General features: G+C 50.2%; 1 protein-coding gene across 1 annotated transcript; it reads left to right on the plus strand.

Moving 5' to 3' along the window:
* The first annotated feature begins 3,958 nt into the window (after positions 1 to 3,958).
* On the plus strand, positions 3,959 to 25,691 carry LOC127610782 (uncharacterized). The gene is made up of 6 exons (XM_052081223.1): positions 3,959 to 4,629; positions 21,655 to 21,762; positions 23,433 to 23,572; positions 23,699 to 23,802; positions 23,981 to 25,596; positions 25,683 to 25,691. Exons 1-6 carry the CDS (start codon positions 4,513 to 4,515, stop codon positions 25,689 to 25,691), a joined length of 2,094 nt encoding a protein of 697 aa, XP_051937183.1. The 5' UTR covers positions 3,959 to 4,512.

The raw sequence follows: 25,691 nt of genomic DNA on the forward strand, positions 1-25,691 counted from the left end.
GAGGCTTTCTAGGATGTGTCCGCAAGCAGAACGAGATGAGCAACTGCCCCCCCCCCACCACCCCCCTTTCACCCCTGGATCAAATGTCTGCCCCCTCCCGCAAATGTGCCTGAATAATTAATTCGGGATCAAAGAACAATCAATAGCGTTTGAACACGAGGCCAATGGTTGCTAACGCGCGCATGCTAGTTAGCGCTCGCCGTAGCAGCGTTAGCGACTGGCGACGGTGACTTTTCCCGTTCCTTTCGTGAACCTAAACTTGAAGCCGCCTGCCATCGAATTCCATAAATGGGAAGTGCGATGCGCCTCCAGCTGACTTTGAGACGGGGCTCCGCCCACTTTTAGATGGCTTTAGCGTCACCCATCTGTCGAGGGTAGCTGCCTCCTCCGCTTGGGGGCTCATTTGGCCAAATTCCCTCGGAGGATTTTCTCAAAGTCGTCTCTGCGCCATGCGTGATGCAATGAAAAAAATAAAAAATGAATAAACATGCGCCGACTAAGCTGCATTTTCATTGGCCGAAAGGCATCGCCAGGCACTTTTCCTTTGTGGCCGACCCGTTCGTTCGGCACTGAAGTATTAACGGCGTCCATTTTCACCTAAATGTATCCGACCCAGCTATTTTCAATCATTTTTGTCTTTAAATATATATATTTTTTAAAATGCTAATACTCTTGAGGCGACATAAATGGCACGGCTACCTCAGAGTGAGCGCTACGATATATCTCAGACAGTTTGCGTCCAAGAAAGTTTGGTTCTCAAAAGCTACTTTCAATACTCGGAATTGGTTCCTAATGCGTCCGAATGACAGACGACGTGCAGACCAACCAAAAGTTTGCATCTGTGCAAGAAATGGATCATATAAGATAAGATAAGATATCCTTTATATTTGGACAGATGCGGAAGTAGGATTGTTCTTTGCCGCTTTTTTTTTTTCCAGACCGATAGCAACATGGCTAATCACTCGTTTACTCGCCAATCCCAAGTAGCGATAGCACAAGTACTAAACGTTTATGAAGACGGTGACGGATAATTGTACTCAAAGACGTTTCCTCCGCACGCAAAAGTTGATTGACATTTGTGTGAAATCAGTGCAGTGTAGCGCCTACTACTGGCCAGGAAGACTTGCTTCAGTATCCCATTGCTGGCCTTGCGATACCTTGAAATATCGTGGTTGTTTTTCTTTCTTGTTTTTTTTTTTGGGAGGAAGCCGCGGACAAACGATTCAAGATGCTTCCTAACCGCAGCATGTCAATGTTTTTTTTAATTTTTAAATTCAGTGCGCTACTGCAGTAAAACGGAGGAGGATCTTTGAATGAAAAAAGGGCTCAAGTATTCTGTATTCTGCGTCCACCATGTTGGACCATCTCATGGTTCAGCAGAGCGTGTCAGAGTTCACACACTCTTATCGGAAAGCAGTAAAACACGGTGCCCCTGTCGCAGGGAGAAATGTTTGGGGGGCGGGGGGGCGGGGGGGTGTTCCTTCAGGCGCACACACTTATAGCTCCCGGCGCGCGTGTGATGTATTATTAAATAAAGTCGAGCAACGTGCGTATGTGACATTTTCCTCTTTATCTTGCAAACAGCCCCCCCCTCCTCCTCCACGCAAACCGATGTTTACCACTCGCCATAATGTGCCCGTTTACAGAGAATCAAAGAGTAAATAAATAGCGAGCACCAGCATGGTGTTAAACGGGCAACATTTGCATTTGTGTCAAATGAATCGAGCGGCGCTTAGGGGAGGGGGGGGGGGAGGTTTTTTAAGCTTATTATTACAGCCGTGGATCACGGGAGGGAAATTCATCAGATAAGCCGCTTAGAGTGGCCTTTATTTTCCTCGACGCTCTGCAGCAGTATTTGCTCCGCGTGTGTGAGAGAGAGCCGGAGAGACACAGAGAGAGATTCTCCGGGGAGGCGTCCCGACAATCCCGCCGCGGCCCAACTCCCCCGCGCAAACGTTGCGATTCGACACTGCAACGACGACAACAAAAAACAGAAAGAAAGAAATGGCGTCAAATAAAAGCCGCCTTCCCAATTAGTGCTTTGTTTGTCATCCGGCCTGGATTTTTGTGGCCGTATTGGGGATTGCGGAGCAGCCCACCGTTCTTCAAATGGTGTCCGCAATGCTTCGAGAACCTGTAAAGTCAATTTGGAGACGTGTTTCGAGGTCGCGCGGGTCAACAACAAGTTTGAATGTTTTCCGCCACAAGCCCCTCCCCCACACACACTTAAACGTATTTATTTTGGGCCTTGAGCGCAACAATTGACCGGGATGGGCTCCAGCGTCACTCTGGTGACACCGGGGCGGGAAAATGGAGGGCTTGTGTTCCTAATGTTGTGGCCGCTGAGTGCACGTTAACGATGTCCTGCGGAAAGGTTAATAAGAGCCGACGACCAGAAGAGGCAATTTGCGCGCTTCTCTTTGTTTGCTTTCACAAAGTTGCCATTAGGCTTAGAAGATTTGTGCGGTTTCAAAGTCTCAGTCAGTCCTCGCGCCGGCGGTCACAGAGAGGAAAGCAAATGCTCTCCCGCCGACAATTATTTCCCAGAATACGCTTTAGCAAAAAGCCACCGCAAAGCAGACCGCCGGGGCGGATGGGGAAGGCGCTGCCGCGCGTCTTCCTCCTTTTACGAGCTAAGATCCCGGTCGGCTCGCGGCTGCCGACCGACCGGGTTCCCCGCGTCACATTTGACTTATATCGACTAAGTCGTTGGCTGCCAGCCAGTTCCAAAGCAGAGTTGCCCCCCCAATTGCCAGCCCTTCCCTTTCGGGGCCTTTTGAAGCAAGACCCGCAAAGAATTTTGTCTTCTGTGGCAACGTAAGCACCCGCGCAACCAAAAGAAGAGTCCGTCTTTTGGTCTTCTTTATCCATCAGCAGTGGCGGCAGCTCAAACCGCAAACCTTTATGGATTCATCTGCCGCACAATGTTCCGGATCATAAACAGTCGGCGGATGTGCCTCGTGGTATTTTCCTTCCAAATTCAATCAAAGAAAGACCGCTTTTGTTAAGGGCTCCAGACTTGGGATGCGAAGCGGCCGCTCCCGATGGCCAGCCATTTTTTTAATATCCCGGAGAGCCATCTTAAGGTCCGTATACTCGCCCCTGCCTGTCACGAGAGGTACTGCAGGGTTGCCTTGACATATTGACTGCACGACCACTCTCGTAAACTCTAGTTATCTTTCCCTATGGAAATGACTAGAAAGACCATTCATCCTTTCCGGCCTCCCCCCCACCCCAAAAACGACAATGTATGTTACGTAGAGCACGTGTTATTTGAATGAGAAGCCGGATGATGAGGTCATACAGAATGAAATAAAACTCAGCTCAACTTAGCTCCTCTGTAAGCTCGAGTAATAGTTTTTGTTTTGTTTTGTTTTTTTACAGAGGATCAAGAATATGTGCCTGTGAGTACTGGTTTATCTGTCCACATGCTGTTCAAAATATCGGCGACTGAAAGGGGCGAAAGGGGAATCGGTGCTCATTGGGTTAGCCCGCCTATGGTGTTTTCCATTGTGTGTTAGCATTAAGCTAGCTGCTGAGGCGCCGCGATGCGGATGTAGTCGTTTGCCGCACGCAATGCGGAAAAATATCTTTTATTCTTACTATGAATTTATTTATTTTACTTCAGTTCAACCGAGCGTGAACATTTTGAAGACTGTTGCGATAAACCTCTAGGTACAACTATAGTGGCACACGAAAATCAGCTCGTGCCATTTTTTTTTTTGCTTCGCGCGTCACATGCAATTATCCAACAATTTGTCCTAATTGTGAGCAGGGCAAAGCGCGTCCTTCATTTTCCATAGGGTTGAAATATGCAGAATTTCTCCACAGCGCTTCCCCTGCTTGCCAGTAGGTGGAGCTTGTCTCCTTTGGCTGGAGAGGAGGAGGCGGAGGAGGAGGATGAAAAGCTGGAGCTGGAGATGATTAAGGCGGCAAGAGAGGAGAGGAGGGGATGGCAAGCAAGGGGGGCGAGCGAGAGAGAGAGAGAGAGCAAGCGTCAGCACTCCATGCGTTAAAAAGGGCAGATGGTAACGGCGGGGAACAGGGGAGCAAAGCCCTCCTCTGGACGCGCAGCCAAAGATCAGGGCGGCCACTCAACGCATGCGGCCGGAACGCGGCGCAGTTAAGCTGGCCGGCAGAACACATCGGCGGCGGCGACGGCACGCTGACAGTGCTGCCCATGCTTCCTCTTCTTCTTCTTCTTCTTCTTCTCTGAGCCCACGCTGACAGGACACAGCAGAGCAGCAGCGCAGGAAAAAAAGTGTGCAAGGAGGAAGAGAAGGAGCCGCGATTGCAGCGGGCATACCGGGGGCAACATTTGGGAGAAAGCCCCGAGCCAAAAGCCAAGCGGAAGAAAAGAAGGAGGCGCATTTAGGACCTGCGAAATATTTCAAGGAGAAACTTGAGAATTCATCAGCCCGAGCGGCAGGCAGCGCGAGCGGACTCAACTCTGCGCGTTGCGCTCTCAGCGCCAGTCCGGGGAAAAAAAAAAAAGTCGTCGAGGAGCTTCCAATGGCGTGCTACTACATCGTGATCAGCTCCACCCACCTGCGTGACGGACAGCTCAGGAGCATCAAAGGGGTGTTCCGAGGACCAATCGGAGCCGGCGGACGCAAAAACAACCAAACGGTACGCCACTTTTTTTTTTTTTTCAAAGAAAGCCCTTCCCGATACCTTCGCGCATCAATGAGAAACGTTATCGGGGCCCCACCGCCCGACTTTGATTGGCAGGTGCATCATCACTCATCTTTTTTTGGCGCCCAGCAAATATGTTGGCTTGGACTTTAGAGTGGGGAAGCAGGCTTGACAAATGACGACGGATGTTCAAAATTGTCAGCCTGCTAGCACAAATGTCGAAAAAGTTGGGGGGTGGGGGGGTGGTGCGTTCCCCCAAATTCAACAAACCTGAAGATTCCAGTTGGGCATGACCGTAACCCGCTCGGATGACTGACATTCGAGAAAGATGCAAAGGTTGCCATTTTTTGAATTATATTGTGACAGTCCATAAAAAAAGGACTGATGGAGCATTTGGAGGAATCGCAAAATACAAAATCTCGATGTGATCAAGATTTGTAGCAAAATGCTCTCAACGCAAAGAGCGGCTGCCAAGAAAAGCTGCGGCACGTTGGCAGACGCAACGAGCGCGTTTGGCCTTGATTTGCAATCTTGAAAATCTCGCTTTGTTGAGTTTTTGCTGCACAAGTATGAACTCTTTCTTTTTTGGAGGTGGGTGGGGGGGGGGGGGTAAACGCTTCGTCAATAATTCACTGCAAGTAATTTAGCGGGCCCCCATTGTGCGTTCGGCGATGTGAATTCCCCGCGTGATGCCCCCACCCGGTCATGAGGTCGGCGTCCACATCACTTGGCCCCGCCCCCTGACTTGATTGTCAGCTCTCTAATCAAAGTGCTTGCACAGTTAATTAATTGCTGCTTCCATTTGCTTAATTGACTGGAGGCGCAGGGAGGGAGGCAGATGGGCTGGGGAGGGGGTGGCGGGGAGGGGGGGGGGGTGCTAAGCTAAGCGCTCCACTGGCTCGCCGGCGGCGGTGGCGGCGACGCCACGCTCGGCAGCCCGGTCGAGTCTCAGCCCGGCCCGGCCTGGCCTGGCGCCGAGTGCCTGGCGCCGGCGCTCCTTCCATGATGAGCTGCCAGGCGTAATCATCGCAACTTTGAGAAAAAAAAAAAAAATCAAAAACCTTTTGATGAAAAGCACCTCTCGCATTCAGACGCGGCGGAAAACTGCAAAACTCGTCATTTGAGTCCTATGATTTATCATGAAATAAAGTACACTTTGATGGTGAATGGGGGAGTTTGTCAGGGAATTGATTTGGTCTACGGGACAACAACAAAAATAAGCCCGTTGGCAAATGGCGAAAAAAAAGACATTTTATGGGAAAAAAACGTCTGTCAGAGAAAACATGAAAAGGAGAGTTTTCTTGAACATGTTGTTCAATTCAACATAAAAGTGAGCTTACAAAGTTTTCGAGAAGTTGTATTTTGCCAAGAAAAAGTCATCCCACAAGAATTTTTTTTCCTTGTTAAAAAGAGTGAAACTGTTCCTGTTGTCGAGGAATACATTGAATGATCCCCCCCTTTTCATGAATGATCTCATGACTGCCCTCTTGTGGCCTGGATGTTGATCACGCCGACGTCAAGTCCCCACTGTGCGGGAAACGGCAGCAGATGTTTTGTCATCGCTTGCTAACGAGCTTTTAAATAGCCACTTAAGCGCTTCCAAAATGTGCCCTAAGCGTTTTCCCGCGGCTCCGTTTCCTCTTCCCGCCTTCACCATCCAACGCTTTGGACCAAGGTGGTCATTTCCGGGGATTCTTGGCCTTGCGGTTGGGCCAGAGTTTAAGTTCTGCCGCTGCAACCGATGGATGCGCGCTAACATTAGCCTTAGCGTTAGCGCTAAATTGGCCGGGCCACCTAGCAAGAATCAATTGTGACATAAACACGACGATACGTTTCCCAGGAATGAATTTACTAGTACTACTCTAGCAGCTTGCGCTAACATTAGCCTTAGCCTTAGCGCTAAATTGGCTGGGCCACCTAACAAGAATCAATTGTGACATAAACACGACGATACGTTTCCCAGGAATGGATTTACTAGTACTACTCTAGCAGCTCGCCGCCCTTCTCCAAAAGGATCATGCTAGCATAGTAGCAGTGGCGGCTAACTAACCAGACAGCGCTAAAACTATCTCTAAACCATCGCTTGCGCTCCTATGAGCTCCAAACTGGCGCCGCATTCTTTTTGACCGTGCATTTTATTGCCATGCTAGGAATTTTTCCCCTTAATCAGTGTTTAAAAATAAAAAACAAACAACTTTTGCACAAGTTCTCCAGTAAGACACGAAAGCTGTCAAAGTAATGACGCGAACAAGTTGAAGAAGAGAATCAAAGTCATAATGAGTGATTTCAACCCACGGCTGAGTCCGTCACCTTTTCCCGGAATAGCGCGCGATATATATATATACGGCGAGAGTTAATTGGCAAACAAGCGCGCACGACAACCGCCAGTCACCTCGGATCCTCGTGCGCACGCCGACTAATTTTATCTCCGTCGGCGCGGGCGGCCCTCTGATGAAACGGCGTGAAAGCGCCACGCCTCCTAATAAGCCGCCGAGATCTGACATGTTCTTTGCGCGGCAAAAAAAAAAGGGGCGCTGGGGGGATAATAAATAAATAAAGCGAGCCTTTTAAGTGGGAGCCGACTCTGGATCATCTTAAATATACATTAGGTTGGTGATTCCCCGCCACCGCGCCGTGACGCATCATTCGGTTTGCCGCAGGAAATGAAGCCAGTTCACATTGTGGCTCTGAAAATGATGCTAGATTGTAATAAACAAATATCTAGTTTTCAACTCATCAGTTATCCGATTTTTTGGGGGGTCAAATTATCGGAATTAGCATTTTTGGGAATTGGGCCTAAAAATAAAAAAATCGCACCAAGTGGTTCAATTAGCTTAGCGGGTGTACGCGTCACATTTCTGCTAGCTTGATGTCAAATATGCGCCTTCAATGTAGCTTTTTGATTTTCACCATTTCCTCCCCTGACCTCCATTACTGAGCTAAGTCACGGCTCAATCAGCCTCCCCCTGCCCCCCCCTCTTCCCTACTAATAAACGATCCTAATCCTCAAATGGACTTTGCCCCCCGCCACCCCCCCTCCAAAAAAAAATTATCCAATTGGAGATTTCCCGATCTCAATTCTCACCACAACTCAATGAGACGGACGATGAGAGAGCAAAAGCGCGGGCGTGCGTGCGTGCGAGAGAGCGCGCGAGAGAGCACTTGACCTTGGGAGCGTAGTCTCGACTAATATTTGGAGGATTACGCTGGTAACGTCATCAGCAAAGGCATAATCTCGGCATTAATGGGAAATCTACACAGCTGTCACTTCTTTTCTTCATTAAGGGAAAAAAAATGCTACATTGAGTCGGCTTACCTCCAGATTTTTCTATGCAAATTCTTTAGAGTGCCTTATGGTCTCCTGCCGGTGCATGCTTGACGCTGAAAGGAAGCTCGAAGAGAATGGAGGAAGGACTTTCTTGGATGAAAAAAAGTCGCACATTACAGCCAGCATAGACACTTGGGCTTCGCACTGTCGAGGCCGCTTTAGAGTGCCTCGTTGTCTACAGGGAACTTTTTTTTTAACTTAGCCATTTGTGGCCATTTTTATTTTAACATTTTTTTTACTTGTTAAAATCTGGCAAAAGTTGTCTTACTGGAAAACTTTTATTTTCACGTTTCTTTCAAGGGGTCAAAGAAACTTTTCTTACGATCCGAGCGAGCAAGCATGGCTGCTTTTAGAACGCCGTCGCTCGTGACTTAACGATGCCATCTTAATGAATGAATGTCACGGCCTCGGCAAACGTGTTGATGAGTCCTTCTCGGTTCGAAAAGCACCTGTGGCGTCAACCCGACTCATGAGCCGAAACTTTGAGCGGGGAAGATGCTTCCGAATGGCGTTTGGGAATTTTTCCCAAATATTGGCGAGCCCGGCGGACGCGTTGCCGCGGCAACGTCCATTAATGTACCGCCGCTTTCTCCGCGTCACAAGTCAAGAGGTTTTTTTTTTTGTGGAGTATTTAAGGGTGTCGTCGTCACTGCAGGTATGTGTGTAGTTGTTGCTATCGTTGTGTGTGTTTGCGTGTGTGTGTTTTTTCACAGATGTCATTTCTGAAGTCGACGCATTCACACTTCTTGCTAGTTTTGCTTCTTGCTGTAGATGACTTGTTGTCATAAATGTGTGTGTGTGTGTGCCTTGAACTCACACAAACAACTTGGCTTCTCGCTCCATAAATTAGAGAGATTCCTTCCTTCCGTGTGTGTGTGTGTGTGTGTGTGTGTGTGTGACATGACGAGTGTGCGTGTGGCGGGAACTCTGTGGATGTGTGAAACATCAGCCATGACTGAGGAGCCATCTGCTGCCCACAGCCATGCGTGGGTGTGTGTGTGTGTGTGTGTGTGTGTGTGTGTCCTCCTGTGACAGCGCGAGCACTTGGCCGAAGCATCCGGCTTATTTCGTGTTCTCCGACGGGAGGAAGCGCGTGAAACGTCAACGCAGGCTCCCGGGCTTCCTTTTCTGACAGCCACTTTTTTGAAGTTTCCACGGTAACGAACAGCCGGCTCGCGTGCCCCCCATCCGTCTCAGCCGAAAAGCGTACGGGCCGCCGACGCCGCCTTGAGACAATTTCAAAGTGTCTTTAGGCTTTATTCGCGCAATCATTCGTCTTGATCCCCCCCCCCCCCCCCCGCCCGTCTCCCAAGCTCCTTTTTCCGCAATGTAAACCAACTTTCAAAATGTAAGAGAAGTCGCACGTGACGAGGACAGAAATGGCCGAGTGCGTTGTTGCGACTCTTCGGGCGCATGGTGTTGCGTCGAAAGGCTCAACGCGGTACGCATCCAAAGCCGAGCTCAAAAGGATTTGCCGCTGTCCATTTTGAACAGTTTTAGGACTTCCGATGGTCAACTCAACTGATTTCTGAGCGGCAAAAATGACTCCTGTCATCTCAAGTGTATTTCTCGAGCGCTTTTGAAAAAGCAACAGTGAGAAAACAAAACGATGCCTGAGAAGAAAGGCCAAAAACGGTCAAAACAATCCTGCCCGAGGGATCATTGGCATCATTTCCCAGCCAAATCCCGTCGTGGCCCTTTAAGAAGAACACGCAGGACACCTACCCCCCCCACGCCCCCCCCGGGACCCCCCTCGCCATCCCCCAGACACTGATTTTTCTTTTTCTTCCCAAGATGTTCCCCACGCGGGTCGCGTATATCTATTGATGTAGCTACTCCATCGCCATGGCAACCGAGGGAAGCGAGCCGGCGCAGTCGAAAGGGCGTCATGGCGACTCGGGTGAACCCCGCCAACGAGGTGGGCGGAACCGTCGGGGGCAGATGGATGCTCGCCAAGCGTAATGGCAACGGCGGGAAACGCCAGCAGATGGACGAGATGCAGAGTGAGGAAGTTTACCCACGCTTGCGCGCTCCTTCGCACCCCCCCCTCCCGCTCCGTTGTGTCAATGATTCCCCCACCCGCTGAGCTGCGGGAAATGAGCCAATCTTCACTTAATTGGTCTGGAAATGATCGTCGATGCAACCGGAGCCACGCTATGATTGGTTCGTTGCTGGATTGGCCAGCGGACCCCCGTTGGGCCGCTGCCGTTGGGGGGGGGGCTGTCGCGGTGCTATTCGAGAGCTTTTGGTGAAAGCGGCCCCTTTTTTGCTGTGGGGTACTCATGCATTCATTTTAATTAAGAATGTTTCAATTAAGCAATGTTTGTGTGTCACTGGCCGGGATCCTAATTGTGTCCAACAGAGGGAGACAAACATTTTTTGGAGGAGGGGCAAAAACAAGCCACAAATTGTTTAAAATTAAAAAAAAAAAAGTCTCCCAGACTTGCATTTTGGTTTTGGTGTTGAAAGTTTTGGTGGCTGACACCAACGTGAACACGTGAATCTTCTTTGGTGTGTTAACGGTTGTCATTGCGGTGCGATTTGAGGAGCCAACTCGTTTCCTTTTTTTGAAGTAACGCCGAGTGTCAAAGCTTCGAGAACCACTGCGATTGGTTTCTTTCTTTGCTTTTGTTTTTTCACCGGTCGGACCTTTTAGCCTGCTTGGAGAACGGCTTGTTTTTGTGTTCTTGCGCCTTTTTCTTCTCATTTGTCTCCCCTCGGGGACTTTTATGACTTTGCCTTTCCAGTCGTCGTTTCATTTGATTTCTGTCTGCGTTTTTTGTTTTTTTGGGGGTTTTTTTTGTTGCTTTTTTTGCAATCACCGGGCCGCCTTTCTTCTCCCTCGCCTCGTCTTCTCCTTCAATTGGTTTCTCATTCTTCTGCCTTTTGATTGCATCCATGCGCTTCTTACCGCCTCGCTCCCCCCTCCTCTTGTCGTCTTACCCCCCTCCCCACCCCTATAACCCCCCCGCCCCCTGTCAGCACCTCTTCGGTCTCACTTAAGTGATCAGTAAAAACGGCCATCAAATAGTCATCATAAAAACAACAACTGTCCTGCCGTTATCGAACGCTCTCCATCTGGATCGCTCACACACACACACACACACATAGAGAGAGTGTGTGTGTTACACGCCACGCACGTGAAGAGCCGATGAGTCAAAGAGGAAGTGAAACAGAAGGCCAACGACGCGGCGCTCCGCTGGAGGCGAAACGCGGCCTGTCGGCTCTCTTGACATTGGGCCAAGATCACGTTCTCCCTCCCTCGCCGCTCGAAAGACGATACGTCCGTCCTCAATTTCGATGGCGCGCTCACGAACGCGACTTGACTTCAAGTATGTCATTGAATCAAAAGGTGGACTTGTTGATTTGAACCGGAACCATGTAACAGATTGACCGCCATTTGCGACATGATCATCGTGATGCCTTTTTTTACGCTCTTGCGCGCACTTGGAGCGTGCGCGTCACATTCTTGTCCGTGCGCCCCTGAAGCGGGTTGCCCGCTTGCGCCGTGGCATCTTGAGACCACGTTGACACCTGCAAATGTTGCCGATTCTCACCCTATTGTATGCACTTGACACCCCCGGAATGAAGCATGTGTGTGTGTGTGTGTTGTGGCGGCGTGCTGTCAAAGGAACCGTACCGAAGAGACATGGAAGACAAGTGCTAGTGGTGTCTGCGGGCACAAAAGGTCACGGCGGTTATCTTAGCTCCGTCAAACATGTGCACGTGCGCGCGCACACACACACACACACACACACACGGCGGGGGGGAGGGGCATGTGGTAGTGCACGGTGTGGCGTCAGCGCCTCAAATGACAGCAGAGCAGCAGATAGTATCGATCGGTCTGACCCCCCCCTGAGCGTCGATACCGATGAGCCCATCCAGATAAGCTTGCATGCGATCAATAACACTCTCGTAGTCTCACTCTTGTCTGCGTGGGCGCACGTGTGAGCGTGTGTGTGTGCCTGACGTCACCGATGAGCTAACCTGGGCGCCAGTGTGCAAAGAGAAGATTGTGTGTGTGTGTGTGTGTGTGTGTGTATAAGCTAACACCGCCACCTTGTGTATCCCTGATTTTTGATGTCATTTGGAAAGGGTGGTCCCCGAAAGTGATGAACTAAAAAGTGGTCCCCACAAAACACATAAACCGGTGTGTGTGTGTGTGTGTTTGCCTATACAGTATTGCGACCTGATGTGTGTCTGGCCCGGGATATTAATGTTGGATGTGCGTGGCAGGGCCGCTTCTGGGGGCACCTTAAGGTTGGTCAAGGTGAGCCGTAATGGAAGTCTGACCAGATCCAATCGGGACCCACTTGTGGCAAAATGAATTGGCCTGGCAACGGGGAAGGCGTGCGCGTGAACAGGCCGCGCAAGCTGGAGAAAAACTAATCCAGCTGTGACAGCTTGGCCACTTTTCTTCAAGAGAGCCGAAAAAAAAAAAAAAAAAACCCACAAAGAAGCGGTGTGAGCAAGTGAAAGTTTTTCACATGCCAATTGCCACTTTGGGTGATTGGAATGATGATGATGGTTGTTATGATCATTCTTCATGACTTTTTTTGTTTATGCGCGTCTATTTGTCGATCTTGCAAACTGAAATCGCGACAGGATGATTACGCCGGGCCGTCGCAATTGAACCTAAAAAAAAAAAAAAAAAATCATCATAAAAGAATAAAAATGACGGCTACTCGAAAGGTAGCCACGGGGAAACGCTTAGCACAGGGGTGGGCAAACTTTTTGGCTCGGGGGGGGCCGCATTGACTTTTAAAATTTGACAGAAGGGCCAGGTCAGCACGAGCTATGGTACATTAAAAAAAAACTGCATTTATTGACAGTCCATATCAAACATCAACACAACAAAAGCATGAAAGTACGGTATTAATTTTTAATTTTTAATAATTACTTTAAAAAAAATGACAACAGTGTTGTTGATGACCTATTTTAGCCTTGCTGCATATGGGTTGTGATCAGACCAAGTAGAGCGATACAGGGGTTCTAGGTGGTCCAAAAGACCCCCGGCCCCCATGTTCTGCAACGTCAAGTCAATGCGCCACCTGGCGGCGAAAGGCCTGTCATTACAAGTCCAATTGAAATGAATGCAATCATTCACATCGAACCTTAATTGCGGACCAACCTTCGGCGGGCCGCATTAAAAAGACCAACGGGCCGGATTCGGCCCGCGAGCCGTAGTTTACTCGCAACGACATCAAGCTCATCGCCGTCACGGCAGAAGCCGCCAAGCGCCGGAAAACATTTGGCTAGCGTTAGCGTCATCTCCGTTTAAGCTCCGGCTCTGCCTTCTCCCGCATTTTGTTCTCGTTTCCCGCATCCCGCCCCTACACATCGCCCACTTGCAACCGCTCTCGGCCTGGACGCGCTTACGCCGGCGTGACCGAAACGCTTCCATGTTGAGTTTCGCCCAATGTGCCCATTTGTAGTCTTTTTTTTTCAAATTTGGGTTGAAACTCTCCTTTGACGTGACATCATGCAGCATTTTGAAATAGATGCCGCCCACATCTGCCGCCCACGGACATGTTTTTTTTTTTTTTTTTTTTTTGCAATTCTGGCAGAACGTCGGGAGCTGGCGCCGGCTCGCTTTCATGAAAACTGTGATAGCTCTCAAGTCGCTTTGCCCCGTTTTGTTTCTCAGGTCGGCCTCGTGACCGCATCCTAATCTAGTTTGGCCTCCACCGACGAGCGCATGCTAATGATGTTTACCATGGCCCCAAAATCAATCCATCAATCAAATGAGGTCATTAAAGCCCAAAACACTCGGCGCTGGATTTTTTCCCTTCTTCAACAAAGACTTTTGCGATTGGCGTTTGACCCGGTTTATGCCGGCTTCCAAAAAGCATAGCATGTGTTGCGTCCCGCATCTTGCGTTTTATTTTGAGCGAGCGACACAACAACTGTTATTTTTTTGCGCGCTAAATGCCGACTGGCGCCCGGCTCAGATTTTCTTGATCGAATGTTCTCGAACGAGTCCTTTCCTTGTCCATCTTGCGATCTTTGCGATCTCGCAAGGAGAACTCTCCGACTGGTCGTGATCGCGACCAATCGGAGGAGGGGAAAAAAATGCTATGGTCACGTTACATTGGGCCTTTCAAATCACGTTTTCCTTTCATTTGCCATTCATTGATGTGGGCGAATTGAGCCACTAGCTTTCGTTTAGTTTTTTTTTTCCTGCGCTCCGTTTAAAAAGCACGCTCTTATTTTGCGTACGTACGAGTGTCGTTCCCATTCAAAGGTCGCTTCTTCCTGCATTGCGCGGCGTCAATCTTCGCTCAACAAATGGCCTTTGTTGAGCCTTGATGCTCTCCGAGCGTGACTTTTTTTTTCTCTGTGACGACCAAGTTTCATGAAGTCCCCCCCCACACTCGCTCCTCGTAACGATGACCTCGGGGGGAGGGGGGGGGGCAGCGGACCGCTCGCTGCTCTATTCCCAGATTAATGCGGTGAGAGGCAATAAAGAGGAAAGAGTTGAAAAAAGACGTTGGCGAGAGAGAGAGAAGAAGGAAAGATGCCACTACAAGCGAGTGGGAAAGAGCACAAAAAGTAAAAAAAAAATCTCTCAGCCATAATCTTCACTCAGCCTGGAGAGGCTTTGCCAAACTGACCGCACGCACACACAAACACACACATACACACACACCCCCACAGCTGCGTGGGCTATGTTTAAGACGGAGTGAAAATCAATGTGAGCGCTGCCACTATGCATAATAATGAGAAAGGCGTCCTGCTTGAGTGTGTTTGCGAGCGACACTTGGACTTGTGTGTGAGTGTGTGTGTGCGCTTGTTTGTACTACGCGTGTCTGTGTGTGAGTATTTTCAGTGTAGGTGTTTATGTGTGTGTGTGGTCTAATCCCAGCTAAATCCATTAATGTGTGTCCGACTGTGATAGCCAGTTGACGCTTGATTGTCATATCGGCCCTTACGGCGGACCCGTGTGTGTGTGTAAGGATAAACCGGGCCTCTCCAATTCCACCAGGGAACGTCAGGCTTGAATAAAAAGCACTCTGTAAAAAATGTGTGCGCACACACACACACACACGCACGATATCTGGTGCGGCAACAACAAGAAGAACCCGAGTAAGAAAACAGTATCGGCCAAATAATAGCCAAGGGACGACAATGATGGCGAGCGGATATTGGCGACAAATAGTGTTCACAAGAGAACAATCCCCACCAATGGCTCCAAATACTGGCGAGAAAAGAAAAGCAGCAAAAGCACCATTCCTGATATCGTTGTCGATAGCGGGAATCGATACGGCTTCGATACCGGCCGCAGAGTGGCGGTAGTCGTTACGGCGAGAGTCATTTTCAAGAGGCAGTAGCTGCAAAGTTAGCTTCAAAGTTGATTGATAGCTTCAAAGTTAGCTTCGTAGTTAGCTTCAAAGTTAGCTTCAAAGTTAGCTTCGAAATTAGCTTCGAAATTAGCTTCGAAGTTAGCTTCAAAGTTAGCTTCAAAGTTAGCTTCAAAGTTAGCTTCAAAGTTAGCTTCAAAGTTAGCTTCAAAGTTAGCTTCAAAGTTAGCTTCAAAGTTGTTGATAGCGAGACTCGATCCCGGCTTCATTTGAAGGTACCGATACCGGCCGCAGAGTAGCGGTAGTCGTTATGGCAAGAGTCGTTTTCAAGAGGCAGTAAGCTGCGAAGTTAGCTTCAAAGTTAGCTTCAAAGTTAGCTTCAAAGTTAGCTTCAAAGTTAGCTTCAAAGTTAGCTTCGAAGTTAGCTTCGAAGTTAGCTTCGAAGTTAGCTTCGAAGTTAGCTTGGAAGTTAGCTTGGAAGTTAGCTTCGAAGTTAGCTTCAAAGTTAGCTTCAAAGTTGTCGATAGCGAGAATCGATCCTGGCTTCATTTGAAGGTACCGATACCGGCCGCAGAGTGGCGGTAGTCGTTACGGCGAGAGTCGTTTTCAAGAGGCAGTAGCTGCGAAGTTAGCTTCAAAGTTGACTGATAGCTTCGAAGTTAGCTTCGAAATTAGCTTCAAAGTTAGCTTCAAAGTTGTCGATAGCGAGAATCGATCCCGGATTCATTTGAAGGTACCGATACCGGTCGCAGAGTGGCGGTAGTCGTTATGGCAAGAGACGTTTTCAAGAGGCAGTAAGCTGCGAAGTTAGCTTCAAAGTTGATTGATAGCTTCGAAGTTAGCTTCAAAGTCAGCTTCAAAGTTGTCGTTAGTGGTAATCGATCCCGGCTTCATTTGAAGGTACCGATACCGGCCGCAGAGTGGCGGTAGTCGTTACGGCGAGAGTCGTTTTTAAGAGGCAGAAGCTGCGAAGTTAGCTTCAAAGTTGATTGATAGCTTCGAAGTTAGCTTCGAAGTTAGCTTCGAAATTAGCTTCGAAATTAGCTTCGAAGTTAGCTTCGAAGTTAGCTTCGAAGTTAGCTTCAAAGTTAGCTTCAAAGTTAGCTTCAAAGTTAGCTTCAAAGTTAGCTTCAAAGTTGTCGATAGCGAGAATCGATCCTGGCTTCATTTGAAGGTACCGATACCGGCCGCAGAGTGGCGGTAGTCGTTACGGCGAGAGTCGTTTTCAAGAGGCAGTAGCTGCGAAGTTAGCTTCAAAGTTGATTGATAGCTTCGAAGTTAGCTTCGAAATTAGCTTCAAAGTTAGCTTCAAAGTTGTCGATAGCGAGAATCGATCCCGGATTCATTTGAAGGTACCGATACCGGTCGCAGAGTGGCGGTAGTCGTTATGGCAAGAGTCGTTTTCAAGAGCCAGTAAGCTGCGAAGTTAGCTTCAAAGTTAGCTTCGTAGTTAGCTTCGAAGTTAGCTTCGAAGTTAGCTTCGAAGTTAGCTTCGAAGTTAGCTTCGAAGTTAGCTTCGAAGTTAGCTTCGAAGTTAGCTTCGAAGTTAGCTTCGAAGTTGATTGAAAGGGACAGAAGCCTTTCATGAGCGGACCCCCAACGCGTAGCCGCTGAGCCTTCGTCTACCCCGAAAGGGGGTCCTCGCATTTTCTTAAAGCGGGCCCGACCGAGGTGCCGTGCGGCCGGTCAGGGCGACGAGACGATGACGAGGTTGCTGTTCCTGCATAATGACTTATTGCCGCACTCTCTTCTCTTTTCTTTTCTTTTCATTTCCTCTCGTCTCTCCTCATTAGGTTTTATCTCTTTGTCACTTCCGCGTTGCTCCTGTTCAGACGCGCCGGTACAAACGAGCCGCGAAATGCTCGCCGTTAAGCTCCGCTCGCAAATGTCGGAGCGCGCCTGTATTTATGAGCGCGTGCGACTTTTATTCGGAAGAGCATTTAAGGTCTCGGCCAGATGCGGACGCGTTACCGTCGTCTAACAGGAGGAGGAAAGAAGACGTGCTCGTGCGCTTCTCCACTAAAGAGGACCAGTGTGCTTGTTTCAAGTTCTTCTTCTTTTTTTTTTCTTCCGTTACTCGCAGTTAAAGTTGAACTGTAAAAGTTTTTTTTCCAGTACTCCCATTTATTTTGACGTTTTCGGGCCAGCACATCGAGTGCCAAACATCATCCGCAGGTGACCGGAAAAAAAAAAAAAAAAAAAAAGCAGCGATGCCACCGAAATGATCAACAAACTGAGCTGCAGCGGCACTCGCTCACACAGGCACAGACCCAATTTCATTCCGCCCCCCACCCCCCAACCCCCACGCCTCTCTCGGTTTAATATACTTCTCGCAGCATGACATTCTTGTGCACACATAATCCCACACTGATCTTGCGGCTGAAAATATGTGTCGCGCACGAGGTACAAGTGCACTTGTGGAGGCGCATCGCCTGGAAAGAAAAAAGCGGCTCCTTCCCGCCGTACAATTTCATCGATGAGATGCCGAGGCTCCGGAATGGATGCCGTCATCCTGTCCGGTTTTACAGCTCCGTATTTGGCACGCATGTGCATATTCCCGGCACGGGGGTGGGGGGGGGGGGGGTGGGGTGGGGGCGCAGGAACAGCTTTGCTGGCCATATGCTCCCCAAGGTTGACACGCTTCCCCCTAGTGGACGTTTGCATCGCGTTTTGACTTTCACGTTTTGACTCTCGGCTGCCCGTTCCAAAGCTCCGCGCCAGCTTTCTCTCATTTGGGTTGCGACACTGAGCCGGCCAATCACAGGACACGATACATGCACGTCACCTCGATTGCCGTCCCTTATTTATTCTCTCTTTTTTTTCTGAAAAGGGGTACGACCACCGCAGCGTCAATGCTAGCTGCGTTAGCCCGTACGTGGCGAGTCGCGTCGTGTGTTGACTGTTCGGGCAAAGTTGTTTGAGAAATGCACAAGTTGTTATTCTCTTAGTTTGATGTTGACTTGAACTTAAGATGGGAGTGGCATGAAATATTTTTGAAGACTTGCTCAGTTTTTGCCCAACTTCAACTTGCTTTGAAATGAATCAAGTTCAGTCAAGTTGGCGCTCGCAAGTCAGAGCAAAAATGAGGGTGAGCGTAAAAAAAAAATAAAAAATAAAAAACTCAAACGCATAATGTGTGCAGGTCACTCGTATCTCAAAGCAACCCCCCCGACCCCTATACATATATAAAATGGATCTGGTGGTGGAAACCCCGCAATCGTGCAATCGTGCGTGCACCACGCAGCTGCCTGAAGATTTTGGAGTATCGCAGAATCCAAAGCGGAATATTCTCGTTTGATGACATCTGACAAGTGCTAGCGGCGAGACGTGTGGGTTTGAAGTCAACTCCACGGGTGGCTAATTGCCTATAAAACATTTTCGTTCCTTTATCCTGATCCCGATTTTTGTTTTCTGGCACCGGCGCTCGGCGCATCAAAGTGCACCACAAGAAAAGCCGAGCGAGTTATTAGACAAGGTCGAGACATCCGACAAGGTGGGAATGTTTGGAGTCAGCATTCAAGTCACTTTGGATCAGAACTCTTGCAGGAACTTTGTTGCGATGGATTTCGCAACTTTTTTTTTTTTAGCAAGCCAAAACCTAAGCGAGTTTCGCACGTGACACAACAGCGTGGCGGCTAACCGGACCGGCCCGCCAGCAGTCCACACCCGTCTCCCGTTGAAAGCTTGTGGCGAAAGCTTCAACAATTCGGTTCCCAAAACGTCAATGAAACCCGCCCCCGTCCCTGCATTTTGGGAAAATGTTGCGGCCATTTATTTCAAAGCTCCTACTCATTTGCGAAAAATTGAGTGATCACACTTTTGAAAGGTGAACGATTTTAAATGTAGCTGCAACGCGATTTGCAAATCACTGTATTCCGTTTTGATTTTGCCACCGCGTTCAGGAGGTCGCCGCAATTGGTTTTGTCGGTGTTGGGGAAAGCCTGCCCAAAGTGAGTTTGAATCGAGGCGAGGACTCGAATGCACGTAAGCGGCTAATGCGGCCATCGGAACGGCGTGGTGCTTAAGCGGGAATCATGCAAATGGGATGCTTGCGTTTCTAATTGACGGATGCCTTCATTTTGCCGCTTTCATATAATCACGCCACATAAGTCCTGCCTTAATGTTGCTCCGTCCCACCCAATAATGCCGCATAAGTCAGGATTTAATGGAATTATAGTGGCTCACGGGGGGGGCACTTTCCTGCCATAACGGAGGCAGGACGGCGGCAAATTTGCTGCTTTGTCTCCTGTCTGTCGCAATCCGAGCGAGCCAGTGATGACATTCCACGGTCACCGTTCGTAAGGGGAAGCAAACTTTTGCGCTGGCGGGAACTTTTGAAGTTAAAATGGCGAAATTGTTGATTCGCATTTTTAATTGCCACTAAAAAAACCGTGCGAGTTATGATGCCGTGGAATATGGAGCCACCCGTGGCGGGCCGTGCATTTCAACCTTAGGCACATTTTCAAAAGTGACGTCACACACATGAGCACAATATGGGCTCGTCAGGCAGCACTTCATTTCAGGAGCATTTAAAACCATCAAGTCTGCATTCACAATTAAGAGCAGGAAACGGCATTTACAGATATTGTCAAAAAATAAAACGATGATTTAAAAATACTAAAGAAAATAGCACCCAAATGACGCTGTGTGATCATAAACAATAAATTGCGCAATGTCGCAGTTTCATATAAGACACCAAACACACAATAACAAAACAAACTATTCTTTCAAAATAAAATGAACAGATCGTTTGCGTTTTGAGAATAGGCTATACAATGGCAAATAACTGAAAATGTTGAGCAGCTGAGATAAAATAAAATTCATTGACTCACCAATGTTGTGCCTGTTCACTGAGCTGCAGATCTACGCGAGAGTCCCCAAACGTTTTGAAACGCGCCGTCGCTCGTAAAAGTGGCCAGCCGTGCTCTGATGTATCCTTGCCGCCTTGGTAAAACAGCTTCAATTGGTAAATCCAGTGGAAGGTCCGTCTTTAAAATTGTTTGGAAAGTAGTCCTGCAACCAGTTCAACATCTCCTCCGTCGGCCATTTTGGCTCAAAATGCAGCAACAGCTCCCTCCCTCTGGCAGGCGCTCATCCAATCACTGAACGCGCACGTCCTCAGTGTCGACGTCAGGCCTTCTCGCTGGCCCCGGTGTGCAGACTCGTGATTTGATTGGCTAATTCAAACTGACTGTGCCTGCGCTGTTTCATCTGAAGCCCCCGAGCAAGTTTAATTTACCTGGCAACACCAGCTATCTGAAATATGATTGGTTAAAAACTCCATCATAATAAATAAGTTATTTATCGAGCGGCTTTCAATGTTATTTAAAATAAGCCACTCGACCAAGTGGAAATAATTTGACGTAAAGAATACAGAGAATAATTTTGTTGACATATTTATGAAAATAAAATAACATCAATTAATGTTCAGGGGTGGCCCGGTAGTCCAGTGGTTAGCACGTCGGCTTCACAGTGCAGAGGTGCCGGGTTCGATTCCAGCTCCGGCCTCCCTGTGTGGAGTTTGCATGTTCTCCCCGGGCCTGCGTGGCTTTTCTCCGGGTGCTCCGGTTTCCTCCCACATTCCAAAAACATGCATGGCACGCTGATTGGACGCTCTGAATTGTCCCTAGGTGTGAGTGTGAGTGCGGATGGTTGTTCGTCTCTGTGTGCCCTGCGATTGGCTGGCAACCGATTCAGGGTGTCCCCCGCCTACTGCCCGGAGACGGCTGGGATGGGCTCCAGCACCCTCCGCGACCCTAGTGAGGATCAAGCGGTTCGGAAGATGAATGAATGAATGAATGTTCATGTTTAGGCCAGCAGAGAAGGCCTTGATGGCCCTGACGGAACGCCACTGGGTGCCACGTAGATGGAGGGGTTCACTGTTTTGGGGTCCGCCAAAAGTCCAGCTTCACTCTCGCTCCTCGTTGCAACAATTTTTGAATGTGTTTGTGCTTCTCTCAAAATTTCAACGTGCGTTCCTATTTCGAGACCGGAGGAAAACTTGATTGTCACTATTGGAGCAACCATGAGCGGAGCCGACGGTAAAAAGTCAAGTCGGCGATCCAAAAGCACTTGATCTATCACACGCGAGGGGGGGCACTTTTTGTCCACGTTTGGAAACGCTTCCGGTGACCGCGTGCAAATCACGACTGTGCGCCCGCCGTTGTCGGTGTCGGTTGACTGTCAGCTGTTGCTTCTTGGTTTTGTTTTGTTTTGTTTTTAATCCAAATGTGTGAGTCACCGTCCTTGCAACGTGACTTTTTTTTACTCTCCGTGTTTTTTTTTTCTTTTCCACCACCAGAAAAGCATCCACACGACTCAACACGTGCACACAAGAAGACGTGACTTGACGCGCGTGTTCGTAACGTTGTTTTGTGTGTGTGTGCGCAGGATGAGGGCGCCTCCAGCAACCTGTACTGCGAGCTGTGCGACAAACAATATGTGCGCCAGCAGCAGTTTGACAACCACAACAACTCCTACGACCATCACCACAAGCAGGTGAGCGAGAGCGAGCGAGTGGGCCGCCTTCCGCCGCCTCCGCGGGTCTTTTGTTCCACGCCGGAGACACAAAAGGCGCCATGCGAATGGAGCACTTAACACACCTTGAAGTTGGGACTTTTCTCCCATCTTTTATATATACAGTATATATATATATATATATATATATATATATATATATATATATATATATATATATATATATATATATATATATATATATATATAAGAATAGGCGGCCCGGTAGTCCAGTGGTTAGCACGTGGGCTTCACAGTGCAGAGGTACCGGGTTCGATTCCAGCTCCGGCCTCCCTGTGTGGAGTTTGCATGTTCTCCCCGGGCCTGCGTGGGTTTTCTCCGGGTGCTACGGTTTCCTCCCACATTCCAAAAATATGCATGGCAGGCTGATTGAACACTCTAAATTGTCCCTAGGTGTGAGTGTGAGTGCGAATGGTTGTTCGTTTCTGTGTGCCCTGCGATTGGCTGGCAACCGATTCAGGGTGTCCCCCGCCTACTGCCCGAAGACAGCTGGGATGGGCTCCAGCACCCCCCGTGACCCTAGTGAGGATCAAGCGGCTCGGAAGATGAATGAATGAATGAATATATATAAAGAGAGAGAGAGAGAGCGTATCGACCTCACAGTGCAGAGGTCGTGGCTTCGATTCTGGCTCCTTCCCGTGTGGAGTTTGCAAGTCCTCCCCTTCCGCCCGGCTTTTCTCCGGGTACTCCGCTTTCCTTCCCACATTCCCTAAACATGCACGGCAGGCCGCCCGAACATTCTAAATTGTCCCTACGTGTGATTGTGAGCGCGGATGGTCGTTGGTCTATGCATGCCCTGCGATTGGCTGGGTGGACCGGTTCAGGGTGTCCTTCGCCTACTGCACAAAGATGGCCGGGATAGGCTGCGGCACGCCCCGCGACCCCCTCCTGAGGATCAAGCGCATCGGAAAATGGATGATGGATATTTTGGAATGATGTATGAGAAAAAAAAATAAATCAAGCTTCTCAAATTTATTGGGATTGGCTGCATGATTTATTGAAATGTAGACTGAAAACATATCGGTCAGTCCGTGAAGATTTGATTTGAAAGACTAAAATGAAAATGAACGTTAAATGATGATTTTAAAAGTCATCGTGACATCAGAAGACGAAAGAAGCTTTGACTCCGACTACTGCGCGTTGTGTGTCGGTGAGCGTTATTGTTTGACATAAATAAAAATGTATATTAAATATATCTCTATTTTTTTAAATTGCTGTTTTTATTCTGGGGCCGTATGACGGAGTGCATGTTCTTGTGGCTTGCGTGATTATTTGTCGCTATCTCGGCGCCGCAGAGCGCTCCTGGCTGGAATTAAAGCGGACTGCACTAAAGGCGACGCTTGAGCGCGCACGCGCGCGCTAACTTCGAAAGCTTTGCCGTTGATAAACAACCGCACACGCCTCAAATATTGACACGCTTCTTCTTTCCACCCGCTGATAGACTTCTCCCCGACTCACACCCCAACAAACTGTCGAGCGCACCCCGACAGGCACGCTATCACTCACGCACGCTAACACGACGGCCACGCGCAAGCTAACGCGCGCGCGCGCTGCATCCGCACAAAGTATAACTCCCCCAAAAACTTGTTACTTTCCATTTGTTCTCCGCCGCCCATCGGACGTCGTTTCAGCGTCTGAAGGAGCTGAAGCAGCGCGAGTTCCACCGGGCGGCGGCCTGCCGGAGGCAAAGGGAAGAGCGGCGGGATGAGCGGCTGCTGCGCAAGAGGCTGCGGCATCGCTCGCGGGGCGAGGACAAAGCCGACCGGCGCCGGTGAGCGAGACGTGCGCCGGCCTTTTTCCCGGTGGAAATAAGAAGCTGAAAACACACACGGCTTGTATTCGTGAACATTTGTAGGATTCATTGATTTATTTCTCACCCCGCCCCCTTTCCCGTTAGCGCCTCGGGTTCGGGCCCCATGTTCCGCTCCACCACCGTGGCGGTGGAGCCGGCGAGCGCCACGGAGAAGGACGGCAGCCACGGCGTGGGCGCTCCGGGGCCAGGTAAGGAGATCCTCAAGACTTTGACGAAGGCCGTCCAGGCAGGAGGGGCCACGTTGCTCGATCCTCGGGCCTGAAATCAACCCCCCCCCCCATCTTGATTTCGCTTTGCCTTTTTCGGGGAGATGTCCACGTAAGCTCTTTCTTGTCATCCTCGTCTCGTTCTTCTTCTCCCTCGCAGATCCTCAGAGTCTCAACGACCCGTCCCAACGACGCAACGCAAACAACGTCACGCCGGGCGACGTCACCCCCGAAAACGGCGCCTTTCGCAAGATCCCTTGGGCGACCGCTTTCTTCAGCGACGCCATACGAGCCAACGACACCGACGACGACCAGCCAGCTAACGGTGAAAACAAAGCCTTTGCCGCCAACAGGGGGCGCCCCGTTTGCTTCTCGCTGCCCAAGAGGAGCTGCGTTCTCCTGCACCGGGCGGCCGCCGTCTTTATCCAAGCCGGGCGGAGCTCGCGGGACAGCGAAAGCGCAACGCCGGATGGGAAGCAGATCTCCTCGGCGCCGTGCGTCCGCGCTCGGACCCGAGAATTGGATGACAAGCTGAAAGGCCTCCTGTCTTTATGCGAGCGGCGGCGTGGGACCGGAGACCAAGTGGACGCCGGAGGCGGGACGGCAGCCCAAGATGGAAGCGGGAGTCGGCTCGGAGACAAAGTGAGCGGAAATCAAGACCTCGAAGTGATCGACGGCCGGCTTACCGCAGCTCAAAGCGCCACGGGAGACCAAAGCAAGGAAGGGGGTAGGACGACAGCCCAGGACGGTCGTCAAACTCCAACCGGCCAGTCAAGCGGGGGAAGTGGGACTTGGGCTGAAGACCAAAGTAGAACTGATGGCGAGTGTGGGCCAGGAGCTCGTATCAGAGCCTCGAGCTGTGCTCAGGCCGCAACCGAAACTGAAGTCACCCCAGGTGGTGATGGAAGCGAGACCGGAGTCCGACTTGTGGGTCCGAGCGCCACGGGACCTCGAATCAGTCGAGGGACTGCGAGCGCTGCCCACTTGACCGGCGACCGGGACCTCGGCGGAACGGGAGCCGCACCGTTTCATGGGGTCAGCGCAAGAGTCATCCAAGAGGGCGGCGCCATCGGGACCGGAGCCGGTCTCGAGAACGGAACTTGGCAGAGTGGGGCAGCGCTTGAACTCATGCCAAGGTGCGCCGCGCGAGATCAAGATGGAGCCGGAGTCGCCGTCGGAAGTGCGACCGGAGCTGAAGGTTGCCGGCAAAATGAGACAGGAACCCAGAAGGGAGGCGCACGCCGGCCCGGAACCGGTGCCGAGAACGGAACTGAAAGTCTAAGAAGTGGGACCGGGAGCCGACCGAGCGCCGCCGGTCATCGCGCGCCCAGTGAGGATCCGCCGCCACCGCTGCCTTTCAAGTGTCAAAGTCCCGCCTTTGAAACCTCCGACAAAGCGGACTTGGCCCAACTGCGACATTTTTCCGCATTGCTCCAAAAAGCAAAATGCGAGAAACCAGCCCGAGACTCGAGTCCGACACGAACCCCGACGTGGCCCGCGGGTCGGCCCTCGCGACCCTTTTGTCCCGTCCTGAGCCGCGACGGCACCCGCGTCCTGCCATGGCCCTCGGAGATGCTCCGCCGCACCCGGACGTCGCCCTCGCTTTCCTACAGCGTCAACCCGCTGCTATACGACTTCCGAGCGCACGCGCGCGGCCGCGGGCGAGCGCCCGCCGGGATAAAGTCGGCGGTGATCAAACGAGTCGTCCGCCAACGCGAGCGGGAACGCGGCGGGGCCGAGTCGGATGAAAGCCGGGATGAGAATCGAGGAGGACAGGCGGGAAATCTCCTGCAAGCGGCGGGGCGGGGCGCAGCTGGCATAGCGGCCGCCGCATTTACGCACGCCCACGCTTCCAAATCTAGCCGTGCTAG

Source organism: Hippocampus zosterae, chromosome 11 (assembly GCF_025434085.1).
Source record: "Hippocampus zosterae strain Florida chromosome 11, ASM2543408v3, whole genome shotgun sequence".
Taxonomy (NCBI): Eukaryota; Metazoa; Chordata; class Actinopteri; order Syngnathiformes; family Syngnathidae; genus Hippocampus; species Hippocampus zosterae.

Excerpts from the sequence above, each read along its gene's own strand:
- LOC127610782 (XM_052081223.1), top strand. The coding sequence starts at position 4,513 with ATGGCGTGCTACTACATCGTGATCAGCTCCACCCACCTGCGTGACGGA. Across the intron at positions 4,630-21,654 it reads GACGCAAAAACAACCAAACG|GATGAGGGCGCCTCCAGCAA; the intron begins GTACGCCACTTT and ends GTGTGTGCGCAG. Across the intron at positions 21,763-23,432 it reads ACGACCATCACCACAAGCAG|CGTCTGAAGGAGCTGAAGCA; the intron begins GTGAGCGAGAGC and ends ACGTCGTTTCAG.